Raw genomic sequence first — 24,298 nt, 5'->3', positions numbered from 1 at the left:
TGGTGAATATGGCGTATCATAAATGAATCATTGATCAATCCCATTTTATTTAAATAAATTGTGATCGGCCAAAGTGTTGTTTTTACACACACCCTCATTTTTACCCCCACTAGTCAGTGACTACTGAAATAAACTAAGATAGGAGACTCACTAGTCAGGCTGACTACTTAAAAATTATGTTTTTTTTCTTCTTTTTTTGAGATACACCAATCGGTGTTGACCCAGGGCCTTAGACACCAGCACACAATAACTGATAAATCAAGGTGAGATAAGTGTAATGGCCACGCCAAACGGGGGATACGTGGGGACAGGGTTGGGGACACCCGTGGCGGAAGTATTCCGATCACCCGTTGGGGGATTGGTGGTCGTCCTCACACGCCCATCCACAAACTTTGCCTCCTTTACAGGAGTACGCCACTACTCCCGGCACCAAATTTAAGTTAAAACCATTTAAAATGTAGAGGATAAATAATTTGTATATTTTATATTCTTCCTGACTACTAGAAGATGGGTAATTTGGTGAGTACCAAAAAGTCCTTAGTTAGACTGACTTCAAACAGGCGTTGCAAATATCCTCCGCCTTTTATATAAGGCTTGATTGCGTCGTGGCGCAGAAGGTCTTCGAAACAGTCTATTTTGATAACATCCAGAACACTCAACTTCGAGACAGTGTTGCTGACAAAGGTTGGAGTCACCGCTAAAACAACGGACAATGTCCAAACTGCAACGACCATTCTTTGGCTGACATGAGTGAATTTAGTCGGAATATCTAGCGTTTAAAAAAAGAAAAGTTACTTGTGGAGGGAGATGTGCCTGTTCAGACGAGGTAAAAAGATCAATACTCCATTTACTTGGGTAACTTTTAGACTTTTTCGTTACCGAATCGATATCGTATGAGCGTATTCGATTGGTCTCGTGCTTAATGAATGGTCTATGCGACCATTTACCTCGTTTAAAACAGGGCTTAAGTGAACAAGTTGCTTTACATTGGGATACCAAAGGTCTATAGAAGATCATGGCGTATTTTTTCAGTAAGTTGCCAAAGAGAATTGATTGTTGATCAGACCTTATGGCTTTTCTCATTGATAGCAAGAGTAACTCTGAGACGCAACCGAAGACGACCACTAAAATGTAAACGGCGCACAGGGACCTAATCCAATCCTGGTGGGAAAGTAATAAAGAATATAATGACAATGTTTCAAAGTTGCTAATCTTACAGACATACCCAATCCCCTAATAGAGTCATAAAATTGAACTTGTGTTTCTGTAGCGTAATTGTGCTTAGTATTTCCAAGGGGTCGGTGTACAGGACTGAACTGAAGCGAATCACTTTAAATCGTTCTTGAGTGATGACCAATGGTCCCGTGGTGACATCAGCTTCCTCTCGAGCAAGACACCCAACAATGCCTGACCAAGTAGCATTCTTTATCTTCGTTCCCCATTTTTTGTCCGGTGGCAATGTATACTTAAATCTGTGAAATTCTTCGAAATTTACAACAATTGATGTGTCAAAAATATACTGCTTACGTTATGGCCAGGGATTTGAAAATGTAATTAATAACGTCATCCATGACACCTTTAATCTGCAAATGGCCCCGTTCGCCCTTGATAACTTCGCACCATGGTTTCCACTTGAACAAAATATATGAACAATTACCGAAATGTTTTTAACGGTAGCATTCAACGTATTAAAAAATCTAGATGGTTTGATCCCTCATCGAAATCGGTGTTAAAGCTTGTAGCTTTGATTTTACTTAAGTAATTACGTCACTGATTACAAATTTGGGTAAACCAAATACTGTTCACAACTTCAAATGCCCGTAATCGGTGTACAGATATTAAGAAAGTGAAGAGCCCCCGAGAATTTGTTTGAAAGCTTAACTAAATTTAATTTTTAAATAGCGCTTCCAACCGCGACAGGTTATCCATTATTTTGTCTGTGCCAAAATTACATTAACCCATTTTAAAACCATCTGCAGATGTCTGTTAGCTGGTTTATAGTTATCCGAATACACAGATACAAATAAAAATCATCCATTTTATGTAACCGAATTTATAAGCTGATTCTTATCCGATATATCAAAACAGAAAGTAGGTTTTACATTTTCAAAACCTTCACGTGAGGTAAGTCTTTTTTTAAAATAACTTAAACCTAAAATAAAAACCCTGTATGTAAATGTTTTTATTATTACCCGAATACCTAATATTTTAACTCGGTTAAATTAGTTAAGAAAATTAGAAAGGCGAACAGATTTGATTTGATCAGAAAGAAATGGGAAGCATTTCTTTTAAAGCCCTTTAGGATTTTTTTACTCACCTCGGACACAACAACATTGACGGGCCCAGAATAATTAAACTTCATCATTCGATACAAATCGACCAACTCTTGTGTCTCGCTTCGAATTTCCGAGTTTGTACACTTAGCATCGATTTTTTAATGGAGTAGTTATTATTCCACGTAAGCAGCGAGGCACTTGTTCGTGAGTAATAAACATTTTAAACTCGCCCAACGGTACATTTTAAAAAGTAGCTAAAATTTGTTTGAGTTTCTTATTTTTACTTTAACGCTAAAAGGCCTGATATTTTTTCAAAATAAAACAAAATAATAAAAGATGAATCAGTTCCAAAGATATGTTAGATGGAACAGCACCAAGGTTTTGAATGCGTGAGTTCCAGTGCCTTGCTTTTCATTTGCAATTACAATCGGAAAAGTAATTCTTACGCCTCTAGCACTTAAAGGGAGTATAATCATTGCGGGTAAGGTCAAGCAATCAACGAGTTTAAGACACGTACAAACAAAATACACTAAAAAACTAAACGCTTCATGAAAATATATTACCAAAAAATAAATCCACGTGACATGATGTTGGAAAATAAATAGATCTCTATGGTAACCAGACAGACCAGCTGGTTGTTTTTGATACAATGATACAATCAAATAACAAATGGAATAAGACACATTTTCTATATGCAAACTGGTACCAGTGAGCATAATAAAATAATGACAAACAGTTTTAGAATAGTAAATAGATTATAACGATAAAATGTATCATGAAAGTGGATTTTATCATTTAAAAATATAAATGATTACGCACCTACAAATGATGGTCAATAAATAAGGTGTTAAAAACGCATTCGATCGCGATACCCTTTTGGGACCTCAGGGGCCCGTTTAATTGTGTCCTTGTAATCCGAGCAACAAATAAGGAAAACAAATATAAACGGAACGTCAATCAATGGGGTGTTAAAATCTCATTCGATCGCGATACTTGTTTGAAGCCTCAGACACCCTTAAACTTGAAGCTTTGTTTTCTCAGCAACCGCTGAGGTGCCAAGTATAAACGATACTGCAGCTACAAATGTCTTTTTCGGTCGCTATTCTCATTTGGGCCCTGAGAAACATTAATTTGGGAATAATATACATCTCTGAAACCATGAAGGTAATAAATGTAACTTATAAATCATTAGGTAGTATATGAAAACCATTCGGAGAAAAATTTCCATTTGAACAAATTTAATTTATTTCTTTGTCGATGTGCAACTTATATTGTGGTTTGGCTGACTTGCTTATTGGTGAGATTTTCAACATTTAAGGTATCATTAGACAAAATTTTCGAAGGGTTGGTCATTTTTGATAATCCGAATGATGTAGATCATGATGGTTTGAACCCGCGGAACGACCCAGAACTTAAAACTAAAAATCACCCTCATGGTGATTTTCAGTAGAAAACAAGTCTCTTTTTGCTGAAGTTAAATAATGTCTACAGTACAATGTGAGCATAGAATATGTCAATATGAGTGTAGCGAAGCTAAATGTTGTCTGTGGTTTGAGCATGTTTATTTATAGGGCCCGAAACCAAGGTTGGTGATGTCTATGGCCCGTTGCCAGGCTAGCTGACTTTTAGGGTCCAATGCCAGACTAGATAACATAGCCGACCCGTTTCCAGGCTAGATGACGCCTACAGCCCATTTCCAGGCTAGATGACGTCTATAGGGCCCATTGCCTGGCTAGATGTGGTCTTGGGCCTGTTTCCAGGCTAAATTATATTTAAGGCTCGTTAGGATACTAAATACTGCTTAGGGTGGTTCACCAGACTAGATGACGCCAAGCAGGGCCTATTTTAAGGATTTTTCAGAACTACCCAAATGCGATTGCGCTTTCTCGACCCTCTTCCTAGAAAAAATGAAACCAAAGCCGAGTGAGGGGTAAAGTAGCGAGGGGTAAAGTAGCGAGACTTAAACTTTGGCTTGTCAGGGTATTTTTTTTAACTACCCTAGATCAGGGGCGGCTCCCGGGAGGGGGATGGGGCCATGCCCCCCCAAATAGTTGATATTTACGATGAGTATCATTTTAATATACGTGTAAGAAATCAATACAGCTTCCTGTTTACATGCCGTCACGGTCTTTTACATGCAAGAGATACTGCAGCTACAGAAGAGCTACGTAACGTATACCTGAGGAGATAAATTTGTCAGAGCTTTAACAGCGGAACTTCGACCGTCACCTATATGCTAAAGTTCTTGCAGCTGCAGGCCGAGTCACTGACTCACTTCTGGAAAGTCGAGACCCGTATTCGAAGATAAATTTCAAGACCGCGGCAGCTGCAGCGCTTAACGGCGAGGCGTTGACGGCCGTTTCCATTCCTTCTTCTAGAGGAGGCAAGGGCGCGAGCCAGGCCAATGGAAAATGTACGATACATTGTGTTTTTTTATTAAACTTCAGGAAATGTTATTGTTACTTTATAATTACAATTTATAACTACACGAGGTTTTTGTCGCTGCTTCAACTTGTTTGGGTGCACGTATGCGATTATGGTAAGTAAGTATCTTAGTGATAAAATTATTTTAGTAAGCCTATTTATGAAATTACGGTTGTAGTGCAACCGTTCAACGATGGCATCGTAATTTTCATAGAAACTAAACCTAGTAGGCCTATATATGAGGGACAAACGATAAGTTTTATGGGAACTTTAGAATATCAAATGCAAGTGCTTTCTTATAAAAATATTCTAAAAATGTCTAAAAAGCTTTATAGAGTTTTATGGTTTTATAGAATGCCTATGGTGCACTAATACCTACAGTACCATGGGTGGACTCTCTTGACCTAAATCTAGGCCCAGTATTCCTCTTTCCCCTACACCACTTTTCTAGTACTGGAAGTAGTATTACGGTGCATGGGTATACAAATCCACAAGTGTCTGTTTTTTATGTCTTGAAAAAAATCTACGACGGTGCCCCCCCCCCCCCCAAATATTTGTCTGGAGCCGCCCCTGCCTAGATGACTTCCAGAATGAAACTTTAGACCCTGACTTCTAGGGTTCACTGAAGTGAGATGTTGACCCAGCCAGTTTCAAATTGAGTTTATTTCTAGGGCTCATTTCCAAAAGGTTTCGTTTGAGAGACTAGATGACGCATAGAGTGCGATGTGGTGTTATATGACGTCCAAGTCCCTTTCTCAGATATTTTATGTCTAGGGCCCGTAACGACGCTAAATGATGTCTATCTCTTTTTTTCAGGCTAGATGATCTGTAGGGTCCATTTCGAAGCCATGTGACTTCTAGGGCCCGTTGCCAGACTACAATACATACTAGACATGACGATGTGTGAGGCCCGAAACGAAGAGAGATTATATTAAGGTCACATAACGAAGCTACAAATTAACTAAGATACATTGGCAAGGTAGTTGATTTCTAGGGCCCGCTGCGAAGCAAAGTGATGGCTTAGTCCATTGCCAAGTGAGTTTTTGTCTATAGGGCCTATAGCCAAAAAAGGTGAAGCCGAAGTAACCTATTACTTATTTTAGACAATCAGTGATATTATTGATTACTTTTTCTTATTTCAAACCAACGATTGTGTATCACTGGCGAAGCCAGAGTGATCAGTAAATAACTATTTTGTAGAAATGCGTAATTTAATCAGTATATTTTTAAATAAAATACACTGTTACTGCATGGATAAACAAGCTTTAGTTTAAACGAAGCTTTCAGTCTTTCTTCAGCGGCAACTTGACCTAATTTTCTAAGAATTGTAAAGCTACGGCATTCTCATAATGGCTATTAAGCTGAGTTCAAAATTTATGGGAAATGTGGCGTGCTTAACCACGTAAAGTTGTTTTTTGAACATTCGTTTATTTTTTCAATTATATCCGGCCCGAACCAAAATCCTGGCTACGCTACTGTTGTGTATGAATTCGATGGTACAATGGGATATAGTAAGGCTTTTCGATAACTGTTTCGGTGCCAGAATATTTATGAGAACATATTTAAAACTGATATTCCTCCTGAATTTATAATGATTTCATTCAACCAGCAAGTATTAAATAACAGACGGAATAAATAATTTAAATAACTAATGTAGAATGATAAAATTAAAGTATTATTGAAAGCTGCTTTGAAGGCAAATATGGTTCAAATACATTAACATAAATGATATATTAACATTTCTATCTGGTATTTCAATATCAATCTTTTAATTTTTTCCTGGGCTATTGTTTAACATAGAAATGTCCTAAAATTGAATAGTTTAGTATTGAAGTTAAAGTGCGTCGTTATTTTAAACTTACAAACGATTGTTTAAAAAATTCAAAAATTTCTGGTGGTTTACTTATTAGAACTTTATACCTTTATGGGATTGAAAAAAAATATTCTTGAACACTTTAACCGTTGAATCATAAGTAACATAATTGATATTAGTATGACAAATAATCTAGATTATCACCTAACATAGTTTACTAGCTATTGCGCAATCCAAGTTTCTTTTAACACAGAGCCGCCTAGTGTCTAAAATTTGCTTAAATAGAAATATACTAATTCCAAGGACGATAATAGATTAGAAATAGGTTCGGTTAGAAAATTAGCAGATAAACAATAGGAAGTGTCATTCTTAGGATTATTATGTTACTTATGGTTAAATATATTCCCACTTGGCTTTTTGGAAATAAATAAATATTTTTTTAAATATTTCACGTTTCGTTCATTGTGGATTTAGATTTGAAAGAATACCAGTATTCTTTGGTACAAAAATTAATTTTTCAGTTCGAAACTGCTTTATGTTACCAAATTATGTTATCATTTTACACTGTTTTGGGAATAATGAGGTAAAACAAACTACTGCTTTATAAAATTTTGAATTACCGACTTCTTAATTTGGTTTTTATAAGAGTTGATCAACTGACAAAAAATCCACCGGAAATTAAGACGCTATTTCAAATTCAAATATATTTCAAAGTTAAGCATAAGTGAATGACCAACTACAGAAGATGAATATTTTTCAAGTGGAGCTAGCGGAACGTCTTAACAAAACTGATGACAAAGAAGATTTTTTTAACTACGAAATGTTCGAGCTGAGGTCAGTTAGTTAATTTTAATTAAACCATATTGGCGCGTTATTGGATGAGACCAATCTCATAATATAAAATTTTTACGCAGCACATTGTTTCTGTAAATTGATATTTCGTTAACTATTAAAAATAGTTATATTTGATGAGTTATTTACATAAAAACCGTCCATACAGGTATACAAAGGAAGTTGTGATAATTGTTCTCAACAAAAAAGGATCATTTTATTATTTTCCCACATTATTAATTCTTGCAATGCCCAAAATATTTTACAAATCTGTTAATGGTTATTTTTCTTTGGGATATTTTCTGGTAAAGTTAAACGTAATACCTTAAATAAAAGAGGTAGCAATTTCTGGAATAAACCAAATGGCGTTCAAATTATGTAAATTAAATTATGTTGGGATAAAACTAAATTATTTTCCTAATTTTGAGTAGAAATTAATATCTTTATTTAAAGTAGAAAATAAATTCCTCATTTAGGATATAAATAAAAATTATAATTTAGAGTTAAACGGATTAACACAGAAAAGTAATACGCTATCCGAGACGATTCATATCACGAATTTTAAAGGCACACTAACTAAGTCTCACGATTATTTGTGGATTCGAAGTTAATAAGTAAATGGTACATTTTCGATCACCATGCTTTTTCGATTACTATTTCGGTTTCAGAATATTGATGAGAACAGATATGAAATTGATATCCATAATGAATTAATTATAATTAATTTCAATATTGACCTGCGGGTGAAAGTTTGCATGCGGGATACGTTTTATAAATAATACAATGATTAGATTAAAGTATTTAATTATGGTTTATACAATTAAGTGTAACTAAAAAATTCCACCTGGTCTTACCACATAAAATTTGAGATTCTTTTTTCGTTGTCTTCGCTTTGCTGTACAATGTACACAGCATCAGAAACAATAGTTCTTTAGTTGACAACTTGTGGACGATATCAAAAGCTTATTTTCTACTGTAACTATACTAAATCGTATAAAAATATCGTTTTGTTCAAGAATTTTTTCCATTTAAGCCATTTTGTACATTTACGTACAAAACTCTAAAAACTGTTGCCCTCTTGGTTTTTTCAACGAAACGATTTTTTTTCGATAATGCTCTCATTGAAGGTTTTCTTCTAGTATTTTCCCTACACAATATAAATTTTAAAATGTGAAAATATTTTCCGATTTGTTTTTGAAAATTTTGTACAGTGTTTCGATATAAAAAATAATACCCTCAAAATTTTGCCACTCTAACTCATGTAGTTTTTGAGCAAAGTGCCGAGTCAGAGCAATTCCGGATACCCTGTATAGTCAATTCAAGTCTGTTGAAACTTCTGATATAGACTTTTCTTCCATTTTTGTCCCGTTGCTCCTAATATTTATTTTATTGTCGTTGACTTTAAGCGAGCTAGTCACAAAGGCTGGGATGTTTATATGGTGAGTAAAACGTTGATCTTTCTCGTACGATCTACCGATTTCGCGAATTTTATACAAATATCTTTTGGGAGATTTGAAAATTAATGAACTGAGTTCCATTAAACAATTTAAGGTGTCTTCCGTTGTTTCCTTCAAACGGAAAGGCTGAATAACCCCAAGGGGACCCCAATTGGATACACAATCCACTAAATGCACCACCCTATGAAAATGAAAGTTAAAAATAACGCATGCAAGACCGTGCAGACTTTCATAACAATATAAAAATTTAATTGTATAAGTGTCTGTTACGGCGCTTTCGGCAAATAGATCGTGGCTTCTTTAATTGACAATATCCAAGGAAACCTTTAAAAATTATCGGGCCATAAAACACGTTCTTCGAGTCAGAGACCTTAGCTTCAGAGAAAACTCGCTTAGAACTTTTATACTAAGGAGACGCTTATTTAGGTCAAACCACAAATTGATGATGGTTTTATAGACGACCTGACATAGACAGTACGTACTACAATATCCTCGCGCTATTCAAAATATTTTAATTCAAGTAAAGCTAGTGGTCCCCCAGAGGTTACGTAACCGTATCACAAGCGTTACGTCACTTCCACGTCGCATCACGTTTAATCTGCGTTATATTTACGTTTCAAAAAGCGCACGTCCATTATTTCTGATGCTAATACGTAGAAGCTGATTTTCAACAAAAGTAATGGACGCCATCTTTCTGTTTTTTTTTTACGTTCTACATACGGTTACGTAACCTCAGATGGACCACTAGCTTAAAACAGACAGACCATTTGTTCCGTTAACATAAGTCAAATTTTCTGCGGCTTCGCGACAGTCATTTAAATCGCCAGAATGTTTCCTTTTCTTGTACTTTTCTATTGCTGTGAACCCCCTTTTTTACTAGGGTTCCGGGATGTGGGCACCAATTGCAAGGACATTGTCCATTAAATTGGGTCATGCTTTTTTAACATCTATCCAAAGCATCAACAGAACAAGTTCCCGGAAAAATCGCGCTAAATCTGGTCTGAATTTTTGGGTTTTTTCATTTAATCCCGTCAACAGTTAATTCATTCATTATGAATGGCTTCATGAAGAAATTAATATTAGTGGCACCTAGGAGCAACAAACACAAGTTGAAACCCAGCTAGCCTTTAAACACGCTAACGAACGGTTGTGTACGAATTTCATTGGACGAGCGTCACGAGCCTTTATGCTGAACGTTTTACGGGCGGGGGGAAGACAATTTCTGAATTTTCCCCTTCCGACAGCAGCAGGCGCTAAAGCGTCTAGCCAATGAAAAATGTACACAAGAAAATCCACGACTTTTGACGGGTTGCGTTCTCCTGGTGTGGGGTGCTGTGTTTGTTGCTCCTAGGTGGCACCCTCTCCGAACCAAAGAGCAGCTAATTGGACGTTTAGTGTCCGAATTGCATGAGGCAACTGTTTTATTGTAAACTAAAGTAACTATATACCATACTTTAATGATAAATTTGAACACCATCAGCATTCCAAATTATAGATATATCATTAATCGCCTTTTGTTTTTTATAGTAAGGGAAATCCATTACGCCAGACGCGTCGAACACAAAATCTTTTTCAATATTTTTTAAATCTAGATGTTCCAATAGATTTTTAATTTTGCTCGGCCAAAACGAACACTAAAAAGAGTGTCTGTTTTTAGTTAAATCCTCTTTGTTCAACGCTGATTTGCAAATACTGAGCAGGAAAGTTTTATTTGCTGTATTCAAATGCGGACCAGGATAAATAAATTCGCAATTATTGCAAAAAAAAAGGTGGTGCGACTATATTATCAATTCCACCGAATTACTTGAAGAATCAGAATTTTGAAATAGGAAACGAAAATACTTTTCACAAATGCTAGTATATAGGTGGATTAACTATTTTTTTACTCGTGAGTGCACTACCAGGGGCAAACGACATAGTTACATTTTGTACTGACGCTTAAACATAGCGTGCGATGTCGCCACCATAGTTTAACGAAAAGGTGCTGTCGCAGCCGTCTGCTACGATTTCCGCAGTCACTTAGGCTTTCATTTTCGACTAGAAATGAACGTGAATTCTGATGTAAACAATGGTTTCATATTTCCAATTACTGGATATAAAAAATCTCTGTCAACTGTTCCAACGTTAACTAAAAACCACGTATTTTCTTATTACAAAAGTAAGAATAAAACTAATAGACAGTTAAGACGAAGTTATAACTTTGTAACAGAAGGATATGTTGACAAAGACTCCTTGCTTACAAATACCGATAAGTATGCTTGATTGATTCTATTCGTTTGTGTATTATTAAGTATAATTTTATTAATGTCCACATTTATTTTCTAGGGAAAATGACATAGTTTATGTTAAGGGGAAATGTTTCCGGAGTAAAAGAAAAAATGAATCACCCTATCTTTGTGCCGCGGCGTTAAGAGTATCTGGTGGCAAAAATCCAGTACTAGATGGCTATTGTGAATGTGCCGCTGGATTATCTGGAACTTGCAATCATTTGATTGGTTTTCTCCGATACTTACAAGAGGCATCAGAAATCATTGAAATTAATGATCCCATTTCATGTACAAGTAAGAAACAACAATGGGGTTGTCAAAGAGGGAAATCAATTCGGCCACTCGTTGTCATGGATGTAAATTTCCAATCGCCAAAAGAAAATGCTAGCTCTAAACCTATGAATTGTAGGATTTACGAAGGTCGAGCTTATGTTCGTGATAAAAATGAAGTAAATGCAGCTGTTAATTTTGACGTTACAAGAGAGTAAAGATGATGAAAATGATTTTTCACTCGTAATTCCCTCGCCAAATTCTTCAGCCTTCATAGACACTAAAATGGGAAAAGCATCGATGAACTCGCCTCTATGTTACCAGCTTCCTATTATAGAATCTGGAATGGAAGTCATTTTCAATTTTAACACATTTCCTATTTCAACCCCTGTCATTGTGGATAGACTGCTTCGGGTACCTATATTTTCAAAGTGGCAATGTAAAGAAGATTGGTGTATCAGTGGCTGTTATTTACCTTTACCAGCAGTTAAAATGAACATTCTTTTGGTAAGGAGCTTATAAAATATTTTTCAGTTATAAATATTTAGACTTATTTTCAGAAAAATGAGCTTTCCTCCGAAGAAGCTTCTGTTTTACAAAGAAAAACAGTAGCGCAAGCAGAGTGTGTTGAATGGAAAAATGCCAGGAGGACAAGGTTGAGTTCCTCCAAATTTGGAAATGTATGCAAGCGGAAAGGCGAATTATGGACTGAAGCGGGTATTTGCAATGTTGTCATAAGCAGTGAAATAGGACATATAAATAGTATAAAATATGGGAAAACCATGGAGCCTATTGCAAGAAACAAATATACTAGTCAAATGCGCAGTTTAGGCCATAACTTAATAGTTCACGCATCTGGCTTTGTGGTGGACCCAACTAAATGCTGGCTTGGCACGTCACCAGATGGGTTAGTCTATGACCCAATGGAGGATCCACCATATGGGCTCCTCGAACTAAAATGTTCCTACCCACTACGAGATAAATCTCCCAGTGAGTTTATACAATAGTCAAAAAGCCATTTTGAAAAAGTTGATGGAGAAGTGAGATTAAACGTCAACCATCCCCACTTTTATCAGGTTATGGGCCAAATGGGACATGGTGCGACTATGTAGGATTAGATTTAATCTTAACACTTGGCAGGCTATGGAAGAAAAATTGGAAAGGTTTTTTTACCCATATGATAAAGAAATTGGTTGAACTTCCTCTTTAACTCTGTGATATTTTTTGGGATTTCAATTGATTTTAAATGAATTACATTAGTCAATAAAAAGTGTTGATGCATTATAATCTAGAGTATTCTTCTATTTTAAATATAATAAACTGGTATTTGAATACCAGAAAAAGCTGTAAAAATAATTTTACAAAAAACATCAAATTTGAAAAGCACATTTTAAATAGTCTAATGGACATTGTGACAATCAAGCTCGTCAAAATCTGAAAAATCTAATTCATCAATTTCAACTGAATTAGAGATATCTTTCCTTTTGATGATTGTTTTCTGGAAATTTGATAATATTGCAGTTACAGTCCACAGCTGATTTATCACTGGTGATAAACTAATTGGTATGGGTCTGTCATAAATATGCCATCCTTTGATACGCTGAATTCGACGCTCTACGTGAATTCTCACCGCCGCTATCTTTTGAGTTTCCTCCAATTCTTCTTTTGAAAATTGTTAATTGTCTTTGAGAAATGGTGGAATGTTCAGTTTTACATCAATTTCACTTAACATATCATGAATTAAGAAGCCTTTATCAGCCATTACGCTGTCTCCCTTGTCCAAATCTAACTGTAGAAAACCACTTCGCCTTGTTATTTCTTTGTCAGATATAGAGCCTGTATAAAGGGCAGACACAAATGTGACATAACCATTTGGACTGATTCCAATCAGCCCTTTGTACGTATTTGTTGATTTATAATTGGAGTATGTTTCTGATTGTAATACTAAAGATGAAGGTGTTTCACACCTAATTTCTGATGCGTCAATTATAACACGCGTAGTTGGATAAGTTGTTTTAAATTCTTCGGGCATGGTCTGATCAATTTGTTCGCGCGTTGACCATAAACTAATTTGACCTAACTGAAGGTACATGTAGTTTACCCAAGTGTTACACAAGTCACTGACCGTACTTTTAGAGATACCAAACCTCTCCGCAAGGTCTTCAACAAATAGCCCTAGTCTTAATCGCATGAGTACCATAAAAAATTGGTCCAAAGGTTTTAAAGCTCTAGGACGACCAGCCATAGCTGACGTTGTTACAGGAGTTGAGTTGATTCCATCATTGACCTTCCCACTTTTCCAATAAATAATGTTTTCACCATTTTCACCAGGATCTAGAAATTCAAATAAAGCCATAACCCTCTTGTAGTTGGAAAGACCGGTATAAAATGTTATAGCATCATCATCGTCTTTAATATTTTCTAAACTTGGTTTCAATTTTTTTAATTTTTTTTCAGCCAATTCCCGCATTTTTATTGCTTCTTTTAAAAGCTGTTCAGCTTTTTTATGCTTAAAAGTTTGTACTCTCACTTTTTCGTTGGCTTTTTCCAGCGCTACTTCTAAGATTTCTACTTTTTGGCGCATTTCTTCAAATTTATCGGCATGACGCATGTTGACATCAGAATTTTCAAAGCTAATAGTATTTGGAATAAAACTGTTACGTTACCTGTTACGCATATTTTGTAGTTCATTATCTGCATTTGAAACTAGTCTATCCGTAATGTTGGAAACATTTTGCAATTCTTCTGGCTCTTCATTGACTATTAAGTCCGGTTCAACATTAGAAATTACCTCTTGGTTAGTGGTTGTTCCATCATTGGCATTAGAAATTGTTACGTCTTGAGCATTTTGAACTTTTACAATATGGGATAGACTAGTGTCATTATTCATCAATTCACTATGAACAGTGTTTGTTATAGGCTCGTTCGTAACGTTCGTTGTCCAGGAGAATTGAGACGGTACTGCCCCTTTTTTCAAATGCCTTTGGCCATTGGCAAGTGAAACGAGGAAATCCGACTCTTTAAAATGTTTAGAGCAAACATGAATATTCATTTTCGGTTTGTATAAGTAGTCTCGCCGCCTTATTCTTTTCAGCCACAATGTTCGTAGAGGGTTATTTTGTATTGGCATTGGAACTCTGTGGTATTACACCTTAAAAGAGTAAAAAGCATTAAATATTACTTCATTTAAAATAACTTTATTCTATAATTAGTTACTTACATTTTTATCTTCGCCTCTTTCTTTACAACTAAGTACAACACAAAATCTTCCCATTGTATATAACACTGAATGCAAAGGCTTAAGATTTGGAATTTAATTCTAAGACACTATCGTCTAAAACCAATTTGACTGATAAAATAGATGTTGTTAAACATCAACTATGCATTTTACTAACTAATTTAATATATACCTTCAATTAAAAGCGAAAAAATTTAACTATTAATGAAATTCTATTATGTGACAAAACACGTACAGCAAGGTGCAACGGAAAAGCGCTAAAGTTTCTGGCTGCCAGATAATTTTTGAAAGTCGAAACTCGCGACTACCGCCATCTAGTGAGCCAAGTGTTCATTATGTTAAATTGTGACTATGTCGTTTACCCCTATAAAGTAAACTTTCCCCGTGAACATAAGTAAATCCACTTATTAATTCCCATAAACTTTTCGTCGCTTCATGAGATGTATGGTGTCTTAAAATATGCTTCTGCTCCATTCGACCAAATTCCGTCCAATTGTGCGGGTTTTTTGTAGCAATCGATGATAAAAACGTAACCCAACCCAAACCTCACCTAAACTAACCGAACCGAACCCCGAAAATTGGGCTACAGACTAAGATATTCCCAGTCAAAATTAGATCAAATGGTATTCGGTCGAATAGAAGTCCTTCTAAAATATGTCCCATGACGAATAATAAACTATCCTTTGTTGTTAAGTTTGACCCTACGTAAAAAGCATTGTCCTAAAATGAAATTTAATTTAAATAAATAATTGTTATTTTCGATAATTCAAATGCATTCATATCATTAGAACTATAAGTCTCATCAGTCGTGTCGCCCCTAATATTATTATAAGCACGAAAAATATATGTTAAGAAAATTAAGGCACATTTATATTACATTCTAGTTACACAAGTAATACAGTTATACTTATTCTCCTTATTGAACGCATTAAGAGTTTTGCCAGAGACTCTTCGTCCGTATTTGATAATGTGTGCATAAAACAAGCCGATGCGTCTATAGCGAACACGAATTACATTGGGATTTTTTGTTTTCCGACTGCAAATAAGCTTTGTACGATTGTTTACTATTCATCGTTATCAAAATCAATGTGTTATATATGCATGTACTATAAGGTTACTCAATCACTGAAAGCTGTAAAATATTAGGTCATGTATAAGATTGAAGATCAAGGGTTAGCGAAACTTGTAACGTTTTAAAATGATAATCAACACTTAATTAATGAGGATTTACTCAGTCGGAACATAAAGTTAGTTAATGAACGTATCCGCTTTGTCTCTAAACAATAATATTCGCATCTGAAATATCAATACAATATCTACAAGTAAAATTTTACTCGAATTAACGTGGTTCTAAGCAACATTAGCTTTTATTTTGGATATGTTAAATGAAACCTGAATTTGCTATTACTGTGCATGTTACGTCAATGATTTAAAGCAAGCAAGCAATCTTGCGCTCAAAGATCTCAAAGTTAACGTTTTCATGAAACACGTTTATATCGGTAATTAATATAGTAATTGTAACTTAATATTTTCATTATTAAAAAATTAATACCTATATGACCCACTTAAACCTGTTATTGCATTTTCATATTGCCACATTTAATTGCCTCTAAGAAATTTATTAGCAAAACCAAGGACCTCATTTTTAGTTATCTCTTAGAATTTTTCACTATTCTGGGTTAAATCACGTTATCCGAAATAACCAAATACGTAAATTAAGTATTAGCCCAGTAGGCCAGAGCTCTCTTCAAGGGTGACACGGCCAACTGTGATTACTGGCTGTTCGCGCTTTAGCTCTAACGCAAACCGAACAAAATCAAAGTTGGTCGTGTCGGCGAGAAAGAAAACGTTACGGTTACGGCACGTATTTCTCTGCGCCGCAGCGCTCCCCAGTGGTCAAGGGAAACATAATCGTGCAAAAACGGACACATCACCGTCCCTTAAAGTAGGCTGCAACTAGCCCAAAACCAAATTTAGTCGGTTATAATTTACCCCTTTCCCCCTAGTGCGTTCTTAAGTTCCTACCCCTCAAGTAATGGTCGTTTTCCCTTTAAGACCAAAATTTACGTAAATCAAAATAATCTTTTTACAGGGATATTAATATAATTTGTGCTTTATTCATTTATTTTCCGATAAAATACATTTTTATGTGCAGAATATGAAGTAAACAGCTTGGTCTCATTTAGGGAGAGCATTTCTGAAAAAAAAAACTTTAAGTAAGACACTTTATATTCCTTTAATGCTAATAATAATAATATAAAATATTTAGACACTAGAGGCTCTCAAAATCAGAGATAATTTTTTTATTTGTCATATTTTAGTATTGTGTTACGTATGGTTTTATGAATTGTTCGGATAAACTATTGCTTTAAGTGATAAATTCAGTAAAAATTCTGAGTGCTTAATAGATACTGAAACTGAAATTGAAATCTAATAGACGGTAAAACTAATTCCTCGTAAGGGTTTTCAAGTTGGGGGTAAGAAAAAAGGGGAACATTTCGTGATCACCGCTTCACGACTTCAATTGTCACTAAAATAATTTCTACCGTTTCTCATGTCAATGATGATTCATCCAATTAAGCAGCGTTCACACGTAAGGTCGAAAACGTTTTAAAGCGGTTTGAAACGATTTGAAGGAGGCGTGTGAACAAAAGCGTTTTTTGCGGAACGGTTCTAAAGCGACTTTCAGGAAACGACGTTGCGCATGCGCAATAACTGGCTAAAAATCCCAAGGTTTATTTTAGCAGTGTAAAAATGGCTGCCGCTCAGTGTACTGATGCGATCGTTCAAGCTTTAATTTTATCTACGATGCGATTATTTAATTAATTATTAATGAAATAAAACAACGTTATGTGAGTGTTTTATCTCTTTAATCTAGTTGTCAATAAAATCAAACATTGTAGATCCGGCTTTGCCTAAACGCGTGTCTACACAAGGCGTAAAAATTGTAAACACTACGAGGCCTTTGCATAAATATAGCCGGTAATTTATTTATCTCAAACCCCTTTAAAACGTTTTCACCCTTACGCGTCAACGAGGCTTTATTAACTTGCATTTTAATTTAACGAGTACAAATTTATAATTAAACTTTTAGTTAAACGAGAATTTCTGCGCTCGATTTTGGTCATTCTTTATTTCCGTTCATAGTACTAAGATGGCGGCACGTGCTCGAGGGATTACGATTTACAATTACGTCTACCACCGATTTTTGTTTCTCCGTGGCAGGCAAAATCGGGCGCTGCGCATGCTCGTATATCAACCAATCAGGTGTTCCCTTTCTACCTCGCCTCCAGTATTGAGGCCCCATTTATTTAACTGTTTATTGGGTTAGAAATGTTTTGAAAGTCACGCCTTTGTTTTCATGATAATAATAACGTGTCATCGGATGACGCGTTGTTTTAAAGGGTTCGAATGAAGCTGGCTAGCGTTAGCATTTTTATACCTTAATAGTTTGTAGAACTGTTTATATATCTGAAGAAACTCGTCTACTACTCTACTTATTAGCAAATAAGAACAAGCTAAAAATTATCTCCAGGCTCGAATTACTATCCCAGGCGACTGAACGAAACAGATATTTCTTCTGAAACATATTTTACTTCTAATTGGTTTCTGTGAATTTATTTGAAGAACAATTTTGTTTTATGAAAACGAAAGTAACTAGCAAGTAAACGTGTATAAAAATATTAAAAAATGTTATTACCCTAAGAACAGACAATTGTACTTCCTTAAAATTGTCAATATCCTTGTTGATTTTCACTTTTTCAGTTACAATGCAACGGATTAACTCGTCCTGTGTAAACGAAACTTCTGTATTAAAAATATATTATTATCCGTAACGATCCCCGCCGGCCACTTTTTGAAAAAGTGTCAGTCGCGTTCGTGGACTTACAATCTGACGTCATAACAGACGTCATACAGAAGATTAAATAATAATTATCATCTAGGCTAATACCAAAGGCACCAACATAGGCCTGATTCATCTAACGTCCTTTAGTGTCTTTAATTCAGGTGGCCAGGTTAAATTTTGAAGAGGGTTGATGCCAGCCCTTCGTGACACGCGAACCAAAAGCGCCGTCCACTTACTAGTACCGTTAACACAATCTATGCACTTGAATGTTTTAGAAAATATCAATAAAAATATTCGTTGCGTATTATCGTCCTTTAATGGTATAATTAAAGGGTTACAACGCCGTTTAAATTGGACTAGTTTCCCTCGCGGACTCCGTTAATAGTAGTATATAACCCTAGAATTCAATTGGCCAAATCTGTTATCACGAGGTACGAAAGAGGTGGACTTACTCGATTTCAACTCAGATTTTCCAAAGGCCGGTGTGATCATTTATTTGACTACTTTGAAGGTGCCATTGCCAAATTTAGAAGATTGCCTAGCTCATCCCAATATTCTTACTAGATCTTTTGCACGGTTATATATCCCAAACTACGTTCATCGTGTTACCACACCAAAAATCTATAGTCTATTGCAGTTGCAAATGCATTTTTTATTTTTGAAACAGAGGGACTTACGGTATGGGACGATCCCATCGATCTGCAGGCCTTCTCCAAATCATCTTGCCCTTGTTGACTGGGATCGAACAGGTCTCGGCAATTTTCGTAGTTCTAAATTTAAGGAATACTTCACGTTTGAAGTTGGTAGACATTAATTATTAAAAAGGTTCGGGTCATTCTTTAAATATTGAGATTATTTCAACATCCTTGGAATATTTTAACAAATATTAATTTGATATGCGACAAGCTGTCACTTAAACATGAAATCGATGTACATTTACTTAAGAGTTATACACCCTTACGAAAAAAGGCAATCTCTAGTTCATCCTAGAACACAGACAATAAGGGCAAAATTATTTGAAAATACGAAAGTTCGTTCTTCTTGTCTCTCTAAAAGGAAATTCTCGAAGTTAGGGGAAAATGTTCTGCTGATCTGATGTTGGATACGCTTCAATTAGATGTGTTCTGTATTATCTGATATCGATTGTAAATGGATAAATTTTATTTGGTCGATAGAAATCGTGATTACTATTGCTCGAAGCAAAAAAAAACAAGTTGCGAAGAACATTTGCTGGTTCCATACCCAACATCTGGGTCTATGAGTGCGAAACTTGATTTAGCGATAGTTAGGGTTCGAAATCGTCAAACCAATCTTAACGAAAACCGTCCTAGGTTTAGTTGGGGTTCAAAAATAGATCTTATACTGTAAGTTATTAAATGTGTTCCAATTATAGGATTGTTAGAAACCGCGTTAAATACTTATCGAAGTAAAACGATTGATTTCGTAAATTGGATTTTTCCTAAATTTATTTTAAGGAAATAAAACCGAAAACTTTACTCAACTTCTAATATCTAAATGGCCATTTTTATTTATTCCAGGTGAATTTTCTTAATAAAATGATGATATTTAAAATTAATCTTACTGGTGGGAATTTGTAAGTAGCTTTTTGCGCTAAACAGCTTAAAAACGAATCGTATTCTTCGGCAGTGGCTCCATTTCCTAAAATCAAAGTCGTTATATAAAAACAGTTTTTACTTGTACCGAAAAGGTAAGCGTAACGTAAACTTAAATTCAGTAATTAAAAAAAATTAAAAATCTTTGAAGAATTTCAAACCACAAGAGTGCTGCTTTGACTGGTAATTAGAATTACTAAATGCAAGCCTTGATAAAACTCACGATTTGGGGCCTAATGATCGAACGCCATTTGATCGATACCTTTTTTTTTGGTGTTATAAAAAATGGAATAAAAGACCAAGTGATCAACACATTTTCAGTGTGTTAAGTGTTTTCCGTTTGTCGAGCTCCAGCCAAATTGTGCGCTTTTTGGGGATTTTAAAGTCAGCACTTTCAACCAACTTTTGTATGCAATAAGTGTCTTATTTAGGAAAAAAATATTGGAAATACCAAAGTATCAGAAGACGTCGAAATTTAATCTACCGGTCTGAAGATTATAGTGTTTTATCGTTCCAACCATGAATTGTTATGCATATAAGAATATTTTTCATGGTGATTAATAGTTTCTATCGACCTTTCGGCTAAGATTCATAGTCATATCTACAATCTACAATGTTGCAGAACATGATTTAACTTTAACCTAACCTAATCAAACCTAACTTTAAAACTTTAAAACTTTAAACTCACATAGTAAGTCCCCAAATGTATTAAAAAACTAAACTGCACGATTTTTTATCGCGTTTTGGCTTGCGCCGATATATTGTAGCATCAACCATCATTCATACATTAAAATACTATTATGTTCGGTTCATAATATAATGTTCAAGAATACTAATTCTTATACTTTTCTAAATTTTCATTGCGCATAAACTAAGTGTAAAATACAATAACAATAAATAAAAATCAAAGACTGTATACTCACTGCAACCACTGTTCTGAAGCAAGCTCTTGACATTGCTCACAAATTGGTCATCTAAGGAGCTATCGTACTCGCGACACGCCACAATGCTGAACAAAGCAATTGAAATAGTGACTACAGCATTCATCGCGAAAGATTCAGTGGAAATTTTACTATCTCAGCTTTCTCTGATACCGTTTCTACGAAGAAAAAGTCAATCCAGAAGCTGCTTTTATAGCGAGTTTCTCTTATCATTATTGTAGTTATTTATATTCTAAATCCCGTATGTTGGTTTTCACCTGCTTCTCAAAATCTGGCATTTAAATGCCACTGTATAATGCTCTCGTTAATATTGAGGCGGCGTTACAATAACCTTTCTCTCTTATTGTTTTTATACCGTCTGCTCGAAGACTGCCAAAAAAGAGTTGGGTTAAATGCTCGCATTAATTTTGCGTCACGAAAACCATTGTTCTACCAGCTTAATGACCTGTTTTACACACACACACATATATATATATATATATATATATATATATATGTGTTTTAATTCCTCATGTTTTAATTTGCTTTTAATATAAAGAGTAGCTTGCACGTCCTAGTTCTATGTATTTATTCTTCCTGGCAAGTCGCTAAATAGATGTAATAGCAGCGCATTTAGAAAGTAGCTGGGCAATTGGAATCAAGTGATCTGATATATAATTCGTGTGGCACATTTCATTGCATTGACTATGGACTATTCAAAACAATAATAATAATCAAAATGCCTGTAATAAACTAAAGTCTAACAGCGTTACACATCAGTATCTTCATCTATTACCTACTAATTTAAAATCTTAAGTATAAACGTAGTTCTTGGAAACCTGTTGAGCTTAATTACATTAATAAGCCTGATAAAACTAACTATCTCCTTACCAAGGCCTTTAGACGTTCGTCTGAAAATACTTGGTTGTCAGTTCTACAATCTAAGAAATTACCGTAACTGAACAGTAATTCCATGGTTAAATTGACAGTAATACGATTGTTTCAAATTGTGCCGTTAAATAAACGGTCAAATTAATGTTGTGCTATTTAACAGTAATTGTGCTATTTAACAGTAATCTGACATAGAAAATTACGGTGAAATGAAACTTAATTTTTTTACTGTTACATTAACTGTCAAATTAATTGTCATATTTAACAGTAATCTAATATTAAAAATTACGGTGAAATAGACCTTGCTTTTCTTTACCGTTAAATTAACGCTCAAATTAATGTTGTGCTATTTAACAGTAATCTGACATTGAAAATTACGGTGAATTAAATTTAACCGTTAACTTAACAGTAAAATGATTGTTATACCACTTAACACTAATTTGACATTTAAAATTACGGTGAAATGAAAGTTGAAATTTTTACCGTTAAATTTATGGTGAAATTAATGTTATGCTACTTAACGGTAATCCAACATTTAAAATGATTGTGAAATGAAACTTGCATTTTTACCTTTAAATTAAGGGACAAATGAATGTTATGCTACGTAACGGTAATCTAACATTTAAAATTATGGTGAAACGAAACTTGAATTTTTTTCCATTAAATTAACGGTCAAATTATGTTATGCTACTTAACTGTAATCTGACATTTAATATTAGGGTGAAATTAATCAATAACATTTTAACGTTAAATTAACGGTCAAAGTAATGTTATGTTACCGTCCTTAATGATAATTTTACATTTTTAATTTCGGTGAAATGAAACTTGGATCTTTACCGTAAATTTAATGGTAAAACTAATGTTATGCGACTTAACGGCAATCTGACATTTAAAACGAAACTTTACCGTTGTTTTTTTACTCAAATCAAAAAATGAACAGTTTTTCGTGTGGAGAGGCGAAAGTTTTTTCATTTTCGGGCTCAACGTATATGGCTGCCATATTTACTATTTTGGAAATTTCTCGGTCTTTTAGCGAATCTTCCTTGCGGAAACAGAACTCTAGTTAACTCTTGCCAAGGATTCTATATTTTAACAAATGGAATATACGAAAAATACATAATTTTGAACATGAAAAAAATTCATAAATCGAACTGGAGCAGCCCATAGACATATTAAAGAAATAGACAGAAATAGAAAAATTCTTCGGGCGGTTAATACGGAAGCGACACCAAGCAGACAATCATTTCTTCCTAGGGTACTATGCCTGTCGAGTGGGTGATAAAACAAAAAATTATCACGTGTTCATGTTTGTAATTTTTTAGGGACTCTCACATGGTTCGCGAATATTTCGCCGTTAGGTGGAGCTTTAAAATTGTTTTTCACGAGCGCGAGTCATAATGTTATTTTCTTTACGAGCGTAAAACGTTTGTACGACTCAAAGCTGAGAAACGCGTCGTTACGGCCACTAGTGGAAAACAAGTATATGGAAGTGGAACAGAACACTAACCATGACGGTTGTCTGCCAGTTATCGCTCCCGTATATTTTAGGCGAATCACAATCCGTGTAAGGAATCTATTTCTTTATTATATAATTGGAGCAGCTACAGAAAGCTTATAAACTGACCGTAGACAGTGTTGCCAATGTGTGGGATTTTTAACTTTTTTTTGCTGTGAGGGTTAAAGAGATTTTTAGGCGAAAATTATTGATTTTGTAGTATTTTTTTGAACGTTAAAGGTTTTCACATTTTTTTTGAGAAAAACCACTATCTCAAAAAAATATATATCTAGTCAATCTATTTGTGTATTGTATAATGCCTTAAGAGTTTTGTATTTTGTAAGAAATTTTTGTAATTCATGATTCATCTAGCGTATGAAAGATATGTTTCCGCTGAGTTTTGGGAGAGGGCGTGGCTAAAATGGTTTGGTTTGGCTGAAAATTTTCAAACTGCCAGCGTAAGGCAGCGTTTCCAGACCAAAACCTCGGTCACACTTACACCTCGAAATCGTTTCGAAGCGCTTTGTTACTGGTTTTCAACGCGTTCACACTTGCCAGAAACATACATTCAGAACAGTGGTTGCAGTGAGTATACAGTCTTTGATTTTTATTTATTGTTATTGTATTTTACACTTAGTTTATGCGCAATGAAAATTTAGAAAAGTATAAGAATTAGTATTCTTGAACATTATATTATGAACCGAACATAATAGTATTTTAATGTATGAATGATGGTTGATGCTACAATATATCGGCGCAAGCCAAAACGCGATAAACAATCGTGCAGTTTAGTTTTTTAATACATTTGGGGACTTACTATGTGAGTTTAAAGTTTTAAAGTTTTAAAGTTAGGTTTGATTAGGTTAGGTTAAAGTTAAATCATGTTCTGCAACATTGTAGATTGTAGATATGACTATGAATCTTAGCCGAAAGGTCGATAGAAACTATTAATCACC

General features: G+C 34.8%; 2 protein-coding genes and 1 pseudogene across 2 annotated transcripts; all 3 read right to left on the bottom strand.

Moving 5' to 3' along the window:
- Window positions 1-500: 500 nt before the first annotated feature.
- LOC149966673 (uncharacterized) lies at window positions 501-2,362 on the bottom strand. The gene is made up of 5 exons (XM_090167570.1): window positions 2,318-2,362; window positions 1,528-1,631; window positions 1,226-1,472; window positions 948-1,161; window positions 501-769 (listed from the first exon to the last, which is right to left on the bottom strand). The coding sequence occupies exons 1-5, from the start codon at window positions 2,360-2,362 to the stop codon at window positions 501-503; spliced, it is 879 nt and encodes a 292-aa protein (XP_090023696.1).
- A 10,375-nt stretch (window positions 2,363-12,737) lies between these two features.
- LOC149966672 (uncharacterized) lies at window positions 12,738-13,430 on the bottom strand (annotated as a pseudogene).
- Window positions 13,431-16,659: 3,229 nt separating this feature from the next.
- Window positions 16,660-21,144, bottom strand: LOC149966671 (uncharacterized). The gene is made up of 5 exons (XM_090172088.1): window positions 20,960-21,144; window positions 20,006-20,082; window positions 19,101-19,193; window positions 18,277-18,366; window positions 16,660-16,773 (listed from the first exon to the last, which is right to left on the bottom strand). Exons 1-5 carry the CDS (start codon window positions 21,081-21,083, stop codon window positions 16,759-16,761), a joined length of 399 nt encoding a protein of 132 aa, XP_090028214.1. The 5' UTR covers window positions 21,084-21,144; the 3' UTR covers window positions 16,660-16,758.
- Between the last annotated feature and the right edge of the window lie 3,154 nt (window positions 21,145-24,298).

This window comes from Leiobunum rupestre, chromosome 1 (genome assembly GCF_980474605.1).
Source record: "Leiobunum rupestre chromosome 1, qqLeiRupe1.1.hap1, whole genome shotgun sequence".
Lineage (NCBI taxonomy): Eukaryota > Metazoa > Arthropoda > Arachnida > Opiliones > Sclerosomatidae > Leiobunum > Leiobunum rupestre.
The sequence above is the reverse complement of the archived record's forward strand: the minus strand, read 5'-3'. Positions and strand labels throughout refer to the sequence as shown.